Source organism: Camellia sinensis, chromosome 8, assembly GCF_055761805.1.
Source record: "Camellia sinensis isolate YWXY chromosome 8, ASM5576180v1, whole genome shotgun sequence".
NCBI lineage: Eukaryota > Viridiplantae > Streptophyta > Magnoliopsida > Ericales > Theaceae > Camellia > Camellia sinensis.
Genome location: NC_138968.1, coordinates 36686552 through 36704733, shown reverse-complemented (window position 1 = coordinate 36704733; position 18182 = coordinate 36686552). Strand labels below are relative to the sequence as shown.

The following is an 18182-nucleotide window of genomic DNA, read 5'->3' as shown; positions in this document are numbered from 1 at the left end:
CATTAAAAGTTGTTTCCTTATAAAGAAAAGGAAAACCCAAATTGTGTATTTGATCCCAACACCTTCAGAACATATATTTGAGAGCATACCCAAATGAGTTTGGTGCAAATATATATTCCAATTGTTTCCGCTACATGCACAAATAACCACTTTCTACCATAAAAGTTATTTCCGAGATCAAAACATGCATTCCATTCAAGCAAGCATTCAATACATCAATTGAACATGTTGGGCTAATTGAGCGATCTATATATACACATGCCGGCACTGGTGGTCCAAATAGAGAAATTAGACTTTGAAACTCTTACAGTGCTAAAAACAAAGACAATTAATGAGTACCAATAGTGTTCAAAACATACCGGCGAAGAATCATCAGCTCGTAATCATGGTGGAAGACGAAGCACATTCCCAGAATAACTATCAACCCTGCAGTCAGTCCTTCGTTATCTAAATCATCGCTTGGGATATTCTCAAGCTTCCCCTTCCCATAAAAACAAGAAACAAAAATGTGAATCATCATTCCCCCATTAGGACATGTAGTTCTAATCACCATATAGCACCATTTGGTAGTTCAAAGCTTGTGTTAGTAAAGATTTACAGTACCATATATCCAATTATCAATCATGCTCTACAAATTCACAAAGCAGACACCATCGTTTGGAAGACAGAACAAAGCTGACCTTAATTACGGACAATGAATGTTCTAATTCATAAATAAAACCCTTAAGGTAAAGTACCTCTACTTGGCAGAGGTATAGATCCAGTTAGATAACAGAAAACATAGTTAACAGAATAATAATCCAGTTTGTTTGGAAGTTGAAGTCATTGACGGAAACATAATGATTAAGTGTAAATATATGTTCCTCATTATGAATCACAATTCAACCTACTACATTGCCAAAAGAGGCCAGATAGTAGAAGGGGAAGCATCTGTAGAGCGACCACAATAAGGTTTAATTACATCAGAAGGATTAACTAGTTAAGACTATCTAAATACCAAAATACAAAGAAGCTAATGATAATTTACATTGCACCATATACATTTAGATACAAAAAATACATGACCGGTCCATAGTTGATTGTACAGCAGCTGTCACCTACCTGAAACCACTGCAGAGGTCCCTGAAGCTATCAATCAACAGACATTAAAATGATTGAATCAGAATACAATATGGTTACATCTGCATTTATCAAAATTACTAAATAGTGAACTCTGAAAATATTAAAAATGAGCACTACTGAAAATAGCAGTCGATTTAGAGAACAATATAGGAATTTTCATGTAACTACAAGGATTAAAAACAGCCAAAGTCTAACATGAAGCTTATATTCATAAACAGCACACATGAATGTCAAGCTCAAGTTCCTAAACTTCATAAAACTATCTAAATTGTAAGTCATATCATATGTCTCATATGTATTTGTGAGAAAGCTAAAAAAAGGAACAGTAAATAAAAAAGCTCAAGAGAGACTAGAAAAAAATACATTCAGCAAAATCTACATGTTAGTATACTTGATTTTTTAGCAAGCATCAACAAGATAATAACCCTAAGATTTTGATTAATTATAAAGCATTACAATTGGTCACAGGGGATGACTGATGAAAGATTTAAGGTAAAAAATTTCAGTCAATAATTACAGGTTTTCTCTTACTTTCTCTAGTTTTCTGGTAACCAGAGCAAAATTTTCATAGACTAAAATTTCTATTAACTTGTTATCATAGTTGTCAAATCGGGATTCGTATCGTGAATCGAAATGGTCTCGTACCGAATCGCGAATCTAATCGAATCGTGAATCGTAAAGATTCAGTCACTTCTTCTAAATTATTTAAAAACATATATTTACACATTTAGATGTTAAATATATCTTATGAATATAAAATATTTAGACTTAAATCAATAAAAATGTTATTTTGAATGATAATCACGTAGTTTAATAAGTAAAAAGTTAACAAATGTTCTTATGTAAGATCACCATCTTACCTTTTTTTTTTCTTTTTTAGATATTTCTTATCAACCATTCTTAATAAAAATAATAACCAGATAGACAAACTATCAATTTCTAAAGTAACAATAATTAACAACGATATTGATATTTAGACAATAAGCATACATACTTTTCTAAGTAACAGTGAGCAAATAAAGAAAGAATCATTTAGAATATTTTTTTTTAAAGCCTAAAATATTTTAAAAAGTATAACTGACCTCATACATATAATATTTAATTTAATAAAATAGCAATAGATAATGCATAGTGTAATTTTAATCTTAAACATCTTTAGAAGATATATTACGATTTTTTAAAGGAAAAAAAAAATGAGAAGAAAGATTAAAAATATGTTGGGTCTAACTATAAATTTAATTGGATCCTATTAAAAACTTCATGATCACTTAAATAACAAAAAATCATGTATATACGCTGGTTATTTTGGTATTAAACGCTATTAGAAGTTGTATTATGTCATTTTTACTAAAAAGATGGAGGAAAAATAGAGTCGAAAATATGTCGGACACAATAATTTTAAAAATTGCATGAATCGTAGCAAGTGAATCGAATCGTGAATCAATTGTGAATTAGGAATGACAATGGATAACCTACCCTGTGGGTATCCATGGAGACCCTACCCAAATACATGGATTTTCCCCCTTTTTTTTTTATCTATTGGGTAGGGTAAGTGATATTTTTTAAATATCCACAGGGGATGGGTTGGGGATGGGTACCCACTAATTTCCCCATATATATATATATATATATAATTTTTTTTTTTTAAGATTCACAACCAAAACTAAATATACATTCAATCTTTTTTCTTTTATTTATTTATTTTTTTTAAGATCCACAACCAAGCTAAATATACATCCAATCTTTTTTTTATTATTATTTTTATTTTTAAGGTTCACAACCATTTGTTTTTTAATTTTTAAGATTCACAACCAAAGCTAAATATGCATTCAATCTTTTTTCTTTTGTTTTTTTTTAATTTTTTTTAAGGTTCACAACCATTTTTTTTTTTTTAAAGATTCATTACCAAAGCTAAATATACATTCAATCTTATTTTATTTTATTTGGCTCAACAATAAAATCAAATACACATTAATTAACATTGTCACATTATTCTTGTCAAATTTTATGCATATCTAGAAATTTTTAAACTTATTTAAAAAAATTAAGGACACTGTCTAGTGCAGGTTTCGGTTTGCTTTTCTATGTTATTTTATTTTGTTATGTATTGTAATTTTCAGAATGGTTTGCTTGTTCTGAAATTTCAAGTAACAAGTATGAATCTATTTGTTTTATGTTATCACACAATTTATACAACATATATATATATATATATATGAATGTATTTGAAAATAAGAAAATTATAGAGAATCGAAACAAGCATGAGTCGTGATTGGTTAGAAAGCATGGGTACAAAGATTTATTTGCTGAAAAAACAAAAAGGGGATAAAGTCTTACTAAATAATTTTTTTTTAAATAAAAGAATTTTTCTTAGTTATGAACAGATTTAACTGAAATCAGCTTGTTTTCCAATGTTATGCTTCATTTATTTAGATAGAAAATATTTTTTATAAAAAAAATTAAAAATATATTTTTTTATATTTGGTGGTGGTGGTGATGGAACGAAGGTGAAAGTAGAAATCATGACATAGTGGTGGGGTGATGGCGGCAGTGATGATGGTAGTGGCTATGGTGATGGTAGTGTGATACTGAAGGTGAGAATAATGGTGATGGTGTTGTGAAATTAGCAAAAATTTAATTGAAAAAACATTTTTTGTTTTTTAAAAGTAACAAACAACAAAATTCGTGGGGGACTAAAGGAAGAAGATGGAGGATGGATTAGGTGTGGTAAGGCATAAATATCTTAAAATGAGTGGTTCAGATTTGTTAAAAGGTATAATTAGATTTTGGATAAATTAAAATGAATGGTTCAAATTTGCTAAGAGAAAGATGGTTTAATGTCTAAAATGTCCGTGGCTAAGAGATCAACAAACAATTCTTTGTTTATGCCCTAATGCAATTTAATACGGGTCTTATAACACTTTCTTCAAACAGGCTTTTATAACATTGTAAACAGGTTCTTATAACATGTAAGGGAGAGAGTGAGAGTGAGAGTGAGAGTGAGAGAGAGAGAGATGGTTGTAAATTTTTTTTAATCTTCCACGTTCTTCCATATTTTTTTTCAATTACTAAAACTTATTTGATTGTCTCAAAATTATATATTTGATTATTATAAAACAAACTTTTTAATTAATTAATTAATGTGTATTTGATTTTGTTGTTGAACCAAATAAATAAAATAAGATTGAATGTATATTTAGCTTTTGTTGTGAACCTAAAAAAAATAAAAAAATAAGTTGTTAACATTAAATATATTAAAAAAGAAAAAAAAAAGATTGAAGGTATATTTAGCTAAAACCTTAAAATAAAAAAAAAATAAAAGAAAAGTTGTTAACATTAAATATATTAAAAAAGAAAGAAAAAAGATTGAAGGTATATTTAGCTAAAACCTTAAAATAAAAAAAAAAATAAAAGAAAAGTTGTTAACAATAAATATATTAAAAAAGAAAAAAAAAAGATTGAAGGTATATTTAGGTAAAACCTTAAAATAAAAAAAAATAAAAGAAAAGTTGTTAACATTAAATATATTAAAAAAGAAAGAAAAAAGATTGAAGGTATATTTAGCTAAAACCTTAAAATAAAATAAAAGAAAAGTTGTTAACATTAAATATATTAAAAAAGAAAGAAAAAAGATTGAAGGTATATTTAGCTTTTGTTATGAACCTTAAAAAAAAGAAAAAAAAAAAAAAAAAAAAAGAAAAGAAAAAAAAGAAAGAAAAAGTTGTTAACATTAAATATATTAAAAAAGAAAGAAAAAAGATTGAAGGTATATTTAGCTTTTGTTGTAAACCTTTAAAAAAAAATTAAAAAAAAAAAGCGGTGGTTAACATTAATATAAAAAATAAAAATAAAATAAAAATGGGGATTAAAGTGGGTTGGGGAAAATCCAAACCCATTAAGAAATGGGGAGGGTAGTACCCATGGGGAATGGGAAAAATTTATTATAGGGGAATGGGGATGGAGAATTAATATCCACCCCATTAACCCCCATTGCCATCCCTATTGTGAATCGTGTGATTAACTACAGATTCACTTCCAAAATAGATTCATCCTTAGATTCGTATCGATTTTGCAAAAATTGCGAATCGAATCGCGAATCGTAAGATTTTGATAACAGAGCTTGTTATAGCTTTTTTCCAGTGGGACATAGGCCATGATGCTAACATGACAACTACAAGCCCATCAAAGGCATAATTCCGACAACTACAAGCCCATCAAAGGCATAATTCAGAGTTAGACTTGGATCGGTAAAGCAAAATTACTTCCACAAACTATAAGGATTAGCATAGACACAAGCAAAATATACCTGCATCCCCACTCTCAAAAGATAATACATGTTCAACATTGCAATTACCTTAGCATCACCAAAAAAGGACATTACTGCTCATTCTTATAAGAGGTAATCATGAGGCTAACATGACAAGTACCAGCGGCTGAAAGGAAGTAGATAAATCAAAGATATTGTTGCATAATTAGAGAATGATTTAGACATATATACACACAGACACAACTATGTTTCCCTTGCTTCTAACAAAATTCATCTGTGCAATGATAGGGAAACTGACCCTAAGCCTTCAGTGGCACACACTGTTGAGCATGCAGTATCAATGAAATTTTATCTTTTGATCTTTTTTTATTTTATTTTAAACAATATCTATTTCTCTGTTAACTAGCCTCCACGCCATCCTTGTTTCAATTACCCCACTTTTCAAAATCCTCAAAAAGTGGAATATAACCGAATTCCCACCATATCCTTACTTCACAGGAAAACAAAGCCAAAATTTAAATAGTTGGGTTTTTGAAAAAACTGAAATGTGACATGGCTTCAGAATAAAGGGATGTTCCATTTATACAATGGTATAGATGAAGTTCACAAACAAAAGCAAACCAAAATATATTTACTTGAGAAACAGTTTACTTGACTAAGAGTGAATGTCATTCAGTTAAGGATAAATTACCAGTTTGAGATTTGATCCTCAGAGAATATGAATCACTTGTTTGGCTTAGATGCTACTGTTCTCTGCACAGTAGAAACACCATCCACAAACTTTGTCCGAAAAAGAACATTGGCATTATTGAACATGCCTTCTTTCAAAGAAACCACAATGAACTGCAGAACAATATAACAAAGACCACATTGAAAAAATGGTTATAACAAAAGATCCAAAGGAAATATGGAAAATTGGCTGACACTATCACGAATCAGTTACTAAATTTTTTGAACTGCATGATAATTAGTGACTGAAAATAGCTGTTTTATTAACTTCTAGAAGCATGATTGTAGACTTACTAGTGAATATTTTCTGCTTCTGATAGCAGTAAAAACATTTTTGAACCAGTTGAATACGTTCATAAAGAAATGAGAGTAAGAGGATGTTATCCATCAACATTCCCCATCGGAAACATCTTGGTTCTCTTCTACTAAAACTTGAGAAGTACTTAAACATAATTTAATAGACCATTAAGGGTGCAAGAAGAGCTGTAAATTAGGTTTGTACCCAATCTATCCAAAACTAGCTAAACCATTTTGGGAAGAACTACTAAACTTTCAATTGTTTGAGAACTGACCGCAAGATCATAGATTAATAAAAAAAAATATAGAAATAAAAGTAGAGAACATCAGTGACCACAAGAATGTATATCAAACCTGTGAATGTGGAAAGTGAGTTTTGATCAGTCTTCCAATGTTCTGGGTGTGGCTTAGATCAAGAGCTGCATCAACCTGTCAAATGACAGTAGAAACAACAAAACTGAAGATGAGAGGGAGAGAGAGGATAAAATAAGGACGTCATATGTTACAACAAATCAAACTCATCTAATAGCAAAATAACATGCATCACTTATAGAATGAGCATATTAGAGATAAGACATGTCAACCACTCTTTTTAAGAACTAAACAAGTTATGTACCTCATCCAATATATAAAGTGGAGCTGGTTTAAACAGAAGCAGTGCCAGAATCAGAGAAAGTGCAAGTAAAGATCTTTGTCCACCGCTAAGTTCTGACAAGGACTGTTTCCAAACACTTCCAAATGCAACACAAACCTCAAGACCGTCTAAGAAGGTACTTCCCTCAGGAGTTTCTAGCTTCGCCATTGTGCCAGGTAATAGTGTAGAAAACATGGATCCAAAATCACTAAGAGAAGTACAAATTCTTAAAGAGTAAGTATAGGTTTCAGTACTTTCAAAAGCTAGAAGAAATATATGAAAACTGTTGACATAAACTACTAGTTTTAACTTACTTGTTAACCTTTAACCAAGTAACTTTCAGCGTTTCTTTCTTCTTTTCATCAAGTTCTTCAATCACCATCTTGATTTTTGTCTTGTCATTCTATGCAAGACAAAGTCAGGACAAGTAAAGAGATTTTGGTACAATGATGTTATAACAGTTCAAGGTTACAAACCTCAATAATGTTCTTCTTTGATATTAAATCATTGTACTCGTCTTCTGATTTCTCAAACATTGCCATGACTTTCTTGTTAACCCGTTTCTCAAGGCTAAAAGAAATGACAAAAATATGTGTTAGGAACTCCTGCTTGATTTATGGATGACAATGACAATTTGTACATATGAACATGGTCAAAAAATGTTGATGATAGTGTAAAAGAAGCAGATAGGGTTTCTCAGATACACACCCTGATTGCTCAGCTTGTAGCTTTTCAAAATCTTCCCTTGCTGTATGAGGATCACAAGATGCAAAATCATAATCTGTCCCACTTCTTCCAAATTGGTGTTTCTCAAGTGTTATCCAAGCATGCTTCTCTATTAGTTTTTCGACCTTCAAGGAGCAACTTTTCTGTTCCATCTCCATTCGTTTTACCTACCACAAAACAATACAAGAAAAAAAACAAAGTGGGTTACAGCCAAAAAGTGGAGAGAATAAATGAGCCACTTGGCACATTACCTCATTTTCCATCTTCTTCCTCTCAAGATTTGTCTCACTAATTTTGTGCTGAAGTTCCTGCTGCTCCCTGAGAATGCAACTAATCTGTGTATCACACTCCTTCATCTTTGAGCGGAAAAGATTGAGCTCAGATTGCGCCTGATCATGAGCATTTCTTATGGAAGCAATCTGCAAGAGAAAGAGGAGCAGTTCTTTTTTTTCTGATGGGGAAGAAATTGAGGTGAAGCACTAACTGCAAAAAAAAGAAATGGCTGTTTACCCTGGTTTTATGTCCATCTACTTCTGAAGTAAGACTGTTAATCAGCTGCTTCAGAGAAACTGACTGACTCTCCAAGGATGCATATTCTTGTTTGACAGCTTCCATTTCCATGAGAAGCCTCTCCTTTTCATTAGCATGCCCCTACTCACAAGCATGACCAAGTCAAAAGGAACTCCAAAGTCATTATTAAGATTTTTATGAATGTAATCGATAATCGCTATTGAAGACAATTTGTATGGAATTAAAAGCACCATTTCGATGCAAAACATGACACAAAGTGTTCATGTTGCAATTATCATCGTAGTGGAAAAACATCAATTGTTCGTATCAGTAACTTCACAATGCTTGTTGGGGGGGGGGGGGGGGGTCGCGACAAGATAATGAGGACAAATACATGCCAAGAAAATAATTACATTATATGTATGCATGTGACTTACTAACCAGATAGCAAATCATAAAAAGACAAGCGATTGACTCGTATTTGTTCTACCCATATTTAACAAACTTTCACATTTAATTAAGTCATAAAGGTGGAAAACTTACTTTTTGAAGTTCACATTATCCAAAAATATATATATTGTCCAAGATAAGATTATATTGTCAAAAATATCAGAATGTATTAGTTGAATTTTGTAACAAGCTATGTTACACGGACTCGGGTGCGGGTATCGGGTGTGGGTGCGTATCTAAGGGTCAGACACTTCAAAATTAAAAATTAAAGATACGTGGATATGTATCCAAATTTGGATATGGGTACGGGGATCCGTTAAATAATTTTTAAAAAAATATATATATTTATTATACGAAGATGAGTTATATTATATAAATAACAAATAAAAATCCTATGAAGATGAGTTATATTATATATATTTTTTTATAAATATTTTTATTTTAATATACATTAATTATTTAATTTATTTATTATATTTTTTAAATAATATGTTCTAATTAATTTTTTTATTTTTATTTTACATACATGTGTTTATTTTTTTTATTAATATATGTAAGTATATATTATCTTATAAATATATTATATGTTATATAATAATTATTATATATTATTATAGTTATTATAATAAATATATTATCTTATAAATATATTATATGTTATATAATAATAATTATATAATATATAATAATAATAGTTATTATTGTAGTTATTAACTATTATTATTATATTATTAGTTATTAACTATTATTATTATTATAGTTATTGTAATAATAGATGGATACGAATAGATAGAGAAGACAGAGATATGAATCAAGAAGATAAAACGACAGAGAGGGAGAGAGGGAGAGAGGGAGAAAAGCGAAGCGATCGCGAGGGAGAGAGAGAAGGCGAGAGAGAGAGAGACTGGATGGAGCTTCGACCGACTGATGGAGCTTCGATCTTCGACCGGATGGAGCTTCGACTGGAGGTCTTCGATCTTCGACTGGATGAGCTTCGACCAAGTTCCCTCTTGCTCTCTCCTCTTTCATTTCTTTTGCTATCTGTCTATGAAGAGCCGTGTCCGAGAGAGGACAGGCGAATCCGACACATATCCCACACCCGCACTCGTGTCATGTCGTGTCGACACGGGCACTTCGCCCCAAAGTGGCGAGTCCATGTAACACAGGTAACAAGGCAATAAGGTTGAATATGGAGAGAGAAAAGAAGGAACACAAAGGTTTAACGTAGTTCGGCCAATATTAGCCTACATCCACACACATAGCCCTAAGGGACCATATCTTTCATTCACTCAACTCATACTCTTGTTTATACGATACACCATATATATAGAGTGTGAGATACAATCAAATCCCTTCAGTTAAGGAATTGAAATAAATCAAAGATACAAAAAGTCATAATAAGCACAAATCAATGGGATCTTCATATATTTTGATATCTTTGACAATATAATCTCATCTCCAACACTATTGACATTCTAAAAAATACAAAATATTTTTAAATAGAATAAGGACAATATGAGAAATCTAAAGATAAACACAGTTGATGTCATTGGCCTTTTCAGGCATTATGCTCACATACACTCAGAACTCTTGACTTCTCATCTGATAGAAACAATTTGGTAACTATTTTGCTATTAGTCATTACATGCCATTGTCGCATCAAGTTTACGGGGGCAAACATTGATACTCTAGCATTGTCAGGGTTATTATAAAGGCCAACAAAGGACCATCTTCCTCTGTAGAATGAAATCAAGTGTAACTTGCATTAAAGTATGCTGGGAAAAAAATCACCGTTGTTATCTGCATATAAATGAAAAGGCAGGAAATCCATTGTAAAAATGGTTAAGTTAAGTTGCTTGCACAAGGTTTACTGGGAATTTTATGATAAATGTCAGCAATTTCAACACCTACCTTGAGTTCCTTAGAGGCTGACTGCACCTGAGCTTTTATTGCCTTAATCTTTTTCTCTAAATCTTTGAGCCTGACATCCCGATTATTAGTATTCTCACAGATTGATTTTTTAAGCAACGACACTGTAGTTATACATTCTTCGTACAAAAGTTGCTTTTCACTGGCAGCAGATTTTGCTTCTAAAAGCTCCTGCTCGATCCTCTTTACAAGCTCACAAAGCTTCAATACACCCAATAAGTAAATAAATAAAATGGTACAGGAAACAGAGAATGAGGTATCATACTGACAAAATGGACTAAGCTAAACAGCACTTAAATTCCCACTTCAAGATGTTATATTGGGGGCTAAAACCACAACCTTATGATGTTCATTCTGTCCAGCCCTACTCCGGAATAGTGAGAGATCATATGACTTGAGCTCCATCTGTGCCTTAAGGTCCATAAACTTTTTCTGTAGAGGAAGCAGCTCAGAGATCTGAATGTCAAGGCAAGAAGAAAACAATAAAGGAAAATCAGCATTTAAGCATTGTGACTGGCTGCTTAGTGTTAAGATACAGAATGCCACCAGCACTATCCACTGATTAAAATTTATAATGAAACAATTATACTCTATATGGCTTTTGGAATAACCGTAACCTCTTAGGAGCAAAATTAAAGAACAAACACAATTGTAGATATCAAATAAATAAACAACAAGATCGTTGATATTATTAAGAGAAAGAAACATAACAAATAAAAAAGGAAGACTTAAGCTCCAAAAAAGTGTTTTCTATTCTTCCTTTCTTAATTCTTATCCATTTCATTCTTATTTGAGTATTTCTGTTCAGGAAGAGAGGTAATATTTAAGGTTGACCTTAGCTTCAATTTCAGATAATCTCTTCTGATGAATAGAAAGTTTGGATTCAGCCTCTGCCAAAGCATGAAGTTGCCTTAACAGATCACCACCACCCCTGCAAATATTAGTTGCTGATTTAGAAAGTCAGATTACCAGAAGTGGATAAAAACAATTAAAACCATCTTCTTGTGTAGAAATAATAGCAACGATGAATTTTACTTTTTAACACTCCTGTAAAAAAACATAAATGTGTGCAGGGAAAAAAAAAAAAAATTAGGAAGTTTTCATAGTTCAATAAGCACATTCCAATGCATGTAGATAAGGTTTTCACAAAGAGTAGTTAAGTAACAACTGACCAAAATTATAAATTGTTACCATTCTCAAGAATGGGCAAAAGCATCAAGGATATTCGCTTACTTGCGACTTCCACCAGTCAGAAGGCCACTTGGCTGAAATATATCACCCTCGAGAGTGACACTTGGGGTGCCAATTTCTCTATTAAAAGCAACCTATGGACCGGTCATTAATGTGAAAATGAGATCAAGCACAACAAGATAACAAAAAACACATTTATTCAAAATACATAGTAGTTTAGACACATACAAGATGACAAATTAATTTGGTCCAATGCCAAAAATAAGGTTTAGCTAAGTTAACGCTTTTAAAGATCAATAGCATAACCTTAAACCTAAGTGCATATGTTCCTAAGATGTTTGTCAAAAAATATTTTCATTCATCAATTCTAACTTCTGAGGAAAAAAATCCAGCACTACATGCTCTCTGATCCTCTTTTGCAGTGTTTCTTAGTGAACTACAGTACATTTAAACCAAGACGTAGAATCAACAGTTGCACTTAAATATAACATGACCACAAACATAGCAGCGAAGCAACAAAAGAAAACATGTCATCTTCAAATGGAAAATATATATTAGAATCATCTACAAAGGCACCTCAGGAAAAAGGATTACTGAAAAAGACTTACCTCCCTCGCTGCATCAATAGTTTTGCAAACAAATGTTGAACCAAATACATATTCCATAGCACTCTGCAACACACATCAACTCTCTTTAAAAACAAAATACAACTAACCCAAGTCAAAGTTCTTTTATCCAACCAAAAACAAGAATGCACGAATGCAACTAAGATTTTGGCCCATCCATTGCTTATTATTCTTGGCCAGATAAACATGATTTACAATGATATAACATTAAGAAAGTCACATGCTAGAAACATTCCAGCACACACAATTGCACATGGGCAAAACATCAGATGGTCTCCAGCAACACCAAACACCATCAATTCAATGAGCAACAAAAGTATAGGAATAGCATAAATAACATATGTGAATTATACCTTCAGTTCCTGATCATATCCAACCAAAGACAGAGCCACTTCTGCATTCCCCTTGCCAACCTGAAAATGTAGGATAATAACCTTCTGACAAACACAAACAAATACGGGAGATATAAAAATATAAAGAAAGCCAAATACAGAGACAAACCAATCTAACAGAAGCATTTTGCACTCTAGGAGGGACAGGATGGGATTGAATTTTGTTTAGAGGGATAATTGTAACTCTTCTTCGGAGATCACCATTTTGAAGAAGTTGCTTTCCAGTATTTTCTGTGTCTACTATAATATTAAACAATTTTCCCCCTGCAGCAACCTGAAAATGAATTGAGTGTAGGAGTCCAGTTATGATTATGTTTAGAACATGTTAGAACTTGGCAACATATTATACCATTTCTAAAGTAAACCAAGTATATGGCATCATGCAAGGCCAACCTCTAAGGCAGTCATTGTGGAGCCATCCTTCACTTTAATAAGTTTAGCAACCACACCTTTAACCCTAGTCCTATCAAAATTCTTCACGGGATCATGGTATGTGAAATCCACATTAGCCAATTGTGCCGAAATAATTCGAATTTCATCCTCTAACTTCTGCACTAGCTCCAACTCAGCTGCACGATCCTGAAGAACAATTTAATATTTACAACTCACAATTTATAACACACACAAGCATTTTGACCAAACTGAAAACTCATGCCATCTGAGGTAGAATTTGTAGCAGAACCACCATTGGAAGAGATACCTTTTGTAAGGCTTCCATCTGCCCGTCTTCATACAGAAGAGATTCCAAAGCCAATTTGACATTTTCCACATCTTTTGTTCTAGCATTGAGCTCATTTTCTACAGCAACAGCTTCTTCACGTTTTGATAATAACTGATGTGCTTTCACTTTCAGCTCTTTCTCAGAGTGGCTTATTTTTGTTTTCAACTGCTTCAATTCTGTTTCTGCACTTCCAACAGCTACTTTGGCATCAACTAGTTGATCTTCAAGGCATTTCTCCTCACTTCCACTGCTCTTGCCAGATAGCACACCCTACCCACAGAAATTGCATACATTTAAGGATAAAATTTTGTAAGGAAATTAATGCAATCAATAGCAATGTCTATGGAGTTCAATGCACAACAACACCCGACTATACAGGCCATATTTACCTGGTAATCCTTTTCATACTGTTCCAAGCTCTTATCAAGTTGTTCAAGTCTCTTTTTCAGATCAGCTGCTCCATCTTCAGCATTTTTTACTGCATAGGCCTTCTCTTCTATAGACTTCTTTAATTCTTCAATACTTCTCACAATCTGGCACCACCAAGACATAAAATCTAGATATGATAGGAAGCAGAAAGAACACAACTTCACAAAACAAAAAATTGGAGGGATAAAAGCACAATTTTTATTTTAGAAAGAGAAAGCATGAACTTATTAAGCCTGGGTACCTTTTCAGCATTCTCTTTCTCATTATTTAGAGTTTCCTCTTGATTTTTCAGTACAGATACTTCCCTCACAAGATCTTGAGAAAGCACATCTACTTTCTCTGACATACATTTTACCTCCCCACCCATACTTTCTTCTTTTTCAGCAGTCAATTTTGATACTTTCGTTTCCATCTCCAGTATTTCCATACGCATCCTTTCTGCATTATCATCAATCTCAGAAATCTTGCCCTTAATTTCCTCTACATTGTGAACTGCACTGTCTCTAATCTTCTCAGCCTGAACATATTCAAAAGCAACACAGAATCTTTTAAGACGATCCAGTTCTGCTTTGCCATCAGACCATTGCATGTATTGCATCCGCTCCTTCCTCAACTTCTCCAAAGCAGGAAGTATTTCCTGGTCAAGAAGCTTATCAATCTCATCTACCTTGCTCTGTTTTTTCTCAAGTGTTTTTAAAGCAGCCACTTTCTTTGTTTCATACATTCTTGTCCCAGCAGCCTCTTCAAGCATGGATAAGATTTCTGGAGGTTTCATGTTCAGGACCTTAGTAATGCGCCCTTGCATTATGAGAAAATGTGGATTGTTTACATTAAGCTGCACAGAATGGAAAAGATTTTGCACTTGACAAGGCTGCGAAACATGCCCATTTATTAAGTATTTGTTTCTTCCACCAACCACAATCTACAAAATCATTAAAAAAAAAAAAAAAAAAAATCTTAACATACCTCCAATTGAAATTCCCTTGAAGGAAATGGATATGCTAATATAGAGAAAGCTTAGTGACAGTCCCAAATACTAATTGACTGGTAAATGACCAAATGTAACTATTTTTTATTTCTTTTCTTTTCTCAAAAAGATGGTTAAGTGGTGCAATTTTTAATACTAAAAGATTGGAAAACTAGTCTGCATTTAATGTGATAGTTCTTGACAAAGAAAAATTTGACATGATATTTCTTGGCAAAAAAAAGAACCGGACAAATTTATTATTTCTTGAAATCCAAAAGGCATAGTATTGTCTAAAATTAAGAGTATATAATAGGTTAGAACCAATTAGTCTCAACCTTTCCTATCATAGAAAGACAACTATACTAAGAATCTCGTCTTACCAAAATTGTCACTTACTTCCCTATGGACCTCTAATAACTCCAGCAACACAGATTAATTAGTTACTTGGCTTTCCTATGACCTTCGCATACGAGCATAGTGGCACAGGTAATACACCTAGTTGTGCAACCTTCCATTTTATTAGAATTACAAAATCAAATTGATTTCACTTCAAGTAGTTTTTCAAATGCCATTATATGCTGCAAAAGTAACAAGTGGTGCTGGGGGAGCGGAGGTATATAGAAGTTTCTAAATATGGGAAATTCTAATATACACTCATTTAAAAATGGTGTACCATATGCACGCTAGTTATGTCATTTTTTTTTTAGTTATGACATTATTTTAATTATAACTAATGAGTTCTTTATTATGTCTCATGTTCTATTTAGTTATGACATTTTTTTTTAGTTATGATTTAAAAAATTAAAGTTAATTTATTTTTTTTAGTTATAAAGTGCATATGATCCACACCTTTAGTGTTTCCATTAAATATATACTAACAATTATTTTTTTTTTTTGTTTATTTGTAATATATCCTAATAAATATTAGAGATTGATGTCAAATACAACTTATCTTTGTTAAAGTATAATAAATATTGTGTAATTAGATTATAAATTTGAATTGTTTTCTTTAGTTCCTTTGAGACTGTGATTTGTATTTTGAGAAGATCTATCTCAATTGGGAACAAACTTTCTTTCTTGACAAGAGCTAAGTTCTATCTCAGCATGTACCTGACGGGTCACCGTGATCTCCACACAATCCTCATAACCAAGAGGGCTTCGCTTCCTGTCTGAATTATCAAACACAACCGACACCGTGGCCTTGGTAATCCCAGCTTGCCCTTGCTTGTACACGAGCTCCTGAAGGTTCGAAGCCCGAACCTGCTGCAAATTCGTGATACCCAAAACGAAACATATGGAATCAAGAATGTTCGATTTGCCAGACCCATTCAGACCTGTAATCGCATTGAAGTAAGGATCAAAACCCGGGACCACAGTCCTTGTTGCATAAGACTTGAAACCCTCCAAGCATATCTCTTTGATGTACATTTTAACTTCAATTCAGGACTATAAACCCTAGAATGAATCAATATGTATAAATATTGCAGAAATTTGCAATAAATATAGAGAGGGCTTGGTTCAATTGCAGAATGAATAAAAGAGTGAGTCAAGTTTGAAGAATGTGGTGTTAGGGTTTCGGAGATCAAAAATACCCTAGAAAACGCAGAGAGTTTTGGGAGAGAGAGAGAGAGAGTTTTGAAGACGTTCCAAATAACTGATATCAGACATGAGAGACCAAAAGGCGGGAAATTATTATTATTTTTTTTTTGTAATAGTTGAGAAATTCGAGGCTTTTCCCATATTAAGTCAAATTACCATCTTAATTTCCAAACTAGACTTAGTTTGGATGAAATTTTCGAACTAGGTAAAGCGCTATTACAAATCACGCTTTTACTGTTTAGAGTAAAAAATTTGTGAAATAGTGAAAGCGCTATTACAAACCACGCTTTTAATTAAGAAAACGTAGTTACAAACCACGCTTTTAAGATAAATTTATTTTCTTCATAAAATATGGTTTCAAACCACGCTTTTACTGTGCTTATTTTGTTTTCTGAAGAAAACGTGGTTCCAAACCACGCTTTCACTATGCATATTATTTTCTTAAGAAAACGTGATTCACAATCACGCTTTCACTGTGCATATAATTTAAATTTTGTTTTCTGAAGAAAAAGTGGTTCCAAACCACGCTTTCACTGTGCATATTTATTTTCTTAAGAAAACGTGATCGTGAATCACGTTTTCTTTCGCTGTTCACTACAATAAGCGTGAATTGCAACCACGCTTTTACTATTCATTTAAATTTTATTTTATTTTTAATTTTTTTTCCTGTTGTCATTGTTTTGGTGATAATGTAATTCATAAATTTTTTTTGGCTTTACTAAAGCCGTTCTCATGTCAATTTTTTTTTTCTTTTGTCTTTGTTTTGGGTTAGAAGGTGTAATTCAGAAAAAAAAATTGACTTTACTAAAGCTGTTTTCATGTATTTTTTTTTTTTGTTTTTTTTTGTTTTGTCTTTGTTTTGGGTTAAAAGGTGATAATGTAATTCATAATTTTTTTTTTTGCTTTACTAAAGTCGTTTTCATGTAAAATTTTATTTTTATTTTGTCTTTGTTTTGGGTTAGAAGGTGTTATTCAGAAATTTATTTTGGCTTTTCTTAAGCCGTTTTCATTTAAATATATATATTTTTTCTTTTGTTTTTGTTTTGGGTTAAAAGGTGATAATGTAATTCAGAAAACCGATTTAGTAAAACCGTTTTCTAGCCGTTTTCATTAAAAAAAAAAAAAAAAAAAAATTCTTTCGTCTTTGTTTTGGGTTAGAAGGTGATATACATGCTCTACAGTCCAAAGCACACCCACACACTGTGCAGTTCGACGAACAACGACGAAGGGTGAGACGCGAAGAGCACCGCGGAGTAGGCCAAGAAGACGAACGCCACCGCGAGAGCTGCAGCAAGAAGGAATAAAAGAAAGACCTCAAATTTTGGTGATGTATTTTTTACATACGAATGATACTTCTTCGGTTTTTTGCTATGTAATGTAACTTGTATTTAATTTGAATTCTGATTACGAACAGGAACTTATGTAATATAAATATTGGGTAGGAGTTGATGTTATTATGATTCAATTGGTTTCGCTTATTTTATAAGACTGATGTTGTGCAATGAATGGAAAGGTTGTTTATTTTATTTAATGGTAGTGTATTTTTTGAAAGAATGAGAACGTTATTTGTTATATTCAATGAATAATGGTTAC

The 18182-nt window shown here is 32.2% G+C and overlaps 1 protein-coding gene across 5 annotated transcripts; it reads right to left on the bottom strand.

The window, feature by feature from the left end:
- Nucleotides 1-685: 685 nt before the first annotated feature.
- LOC114304641 (structural maintenance of chromosomes protein 2-2) lies at nucleotides 686-16658 on the bottom strand. Of its 5 annotated transcripts, XM_082882464.1 has the most exons (22): nucleotides 16101-16658; nucleotides 14265-14945; nucleotides 13984-14127; nucleotides 13574-13864; nucleotides 13267-13452; nucleotides 12983-13147; nucleotides 12835-12894; nucleotides 12464-12526; nucleotides 11898-11989; nucleotides 11499-11595; nucleotides 11004-11120; nucleotides 10792-10865; nucleotides 10647-10716; nucleotides 8286-8426; nucleotides 8027-8194; nucleotides 7758-7942; nucleotides 7526-7619; nucleotides 7364-7452; nucleotides 7032-7257; nucleotides 6770-6844; nucleotides 6081-6232; nucleotides 686-1128 (listed from the first exon to the last, which is right to left on the bottom strand). In XM_082882464.1, exons 1-21 carry the CDS (start codon nucleotides 16416-16418, stop codon nucleotides 6113-6115), a joined length of 3456 nt encoding a protein of 1151 aa, XP_082738590.1. In that variant the 5' UTR covers nucleotides 16419-16658; the 3' UTR covers nucleotides 686-1128; nucleotides 6081-6112. The 5 variants fall into 5 exon arrangements, with proteins under 5 accessions (XP_082738590.1, XP_082738589.1, XP_082738591.1 ...); XM_082882463.1 differs by having other exon boundaries at nucleotides 686-1122; nucleotides 10647-10865; XM_082882465.1 differs by having other exon boundaries at nucleotides 10647-10865; nucleotides 14265-14858.
- Nucleotides 16659-18182: the final 1524 nt, after the last annotated feature.

What these genes read in the sequence shown, in the direction of transcription:
- LOC114304641 (XM_082882463.1), bottom strand. Translation starts at nt 16,418, where the DNA reads ATGTACATCAAAGAGATATGCTTGGAGGGTTTCAAGTCTTATGCAACA. An exon ending in CAGCCTCTAAGGAACTCAAG is followed by an intron (nt 8,427 to 10,646) that starts GTAGGTGTTGAA and finishes GCTTGTGAGTAG; the next exon opens with GGGCATGCTAATGAAAAGGA. An exon ending in CACTTTATATATTGGATGAG is followed by an intron (nt 6,845 to 7,031) that starts GTACATAACTTG and finishes GTCATTTGACAG; the next exon opens with GTTGATGCAGCTCTTGATCT.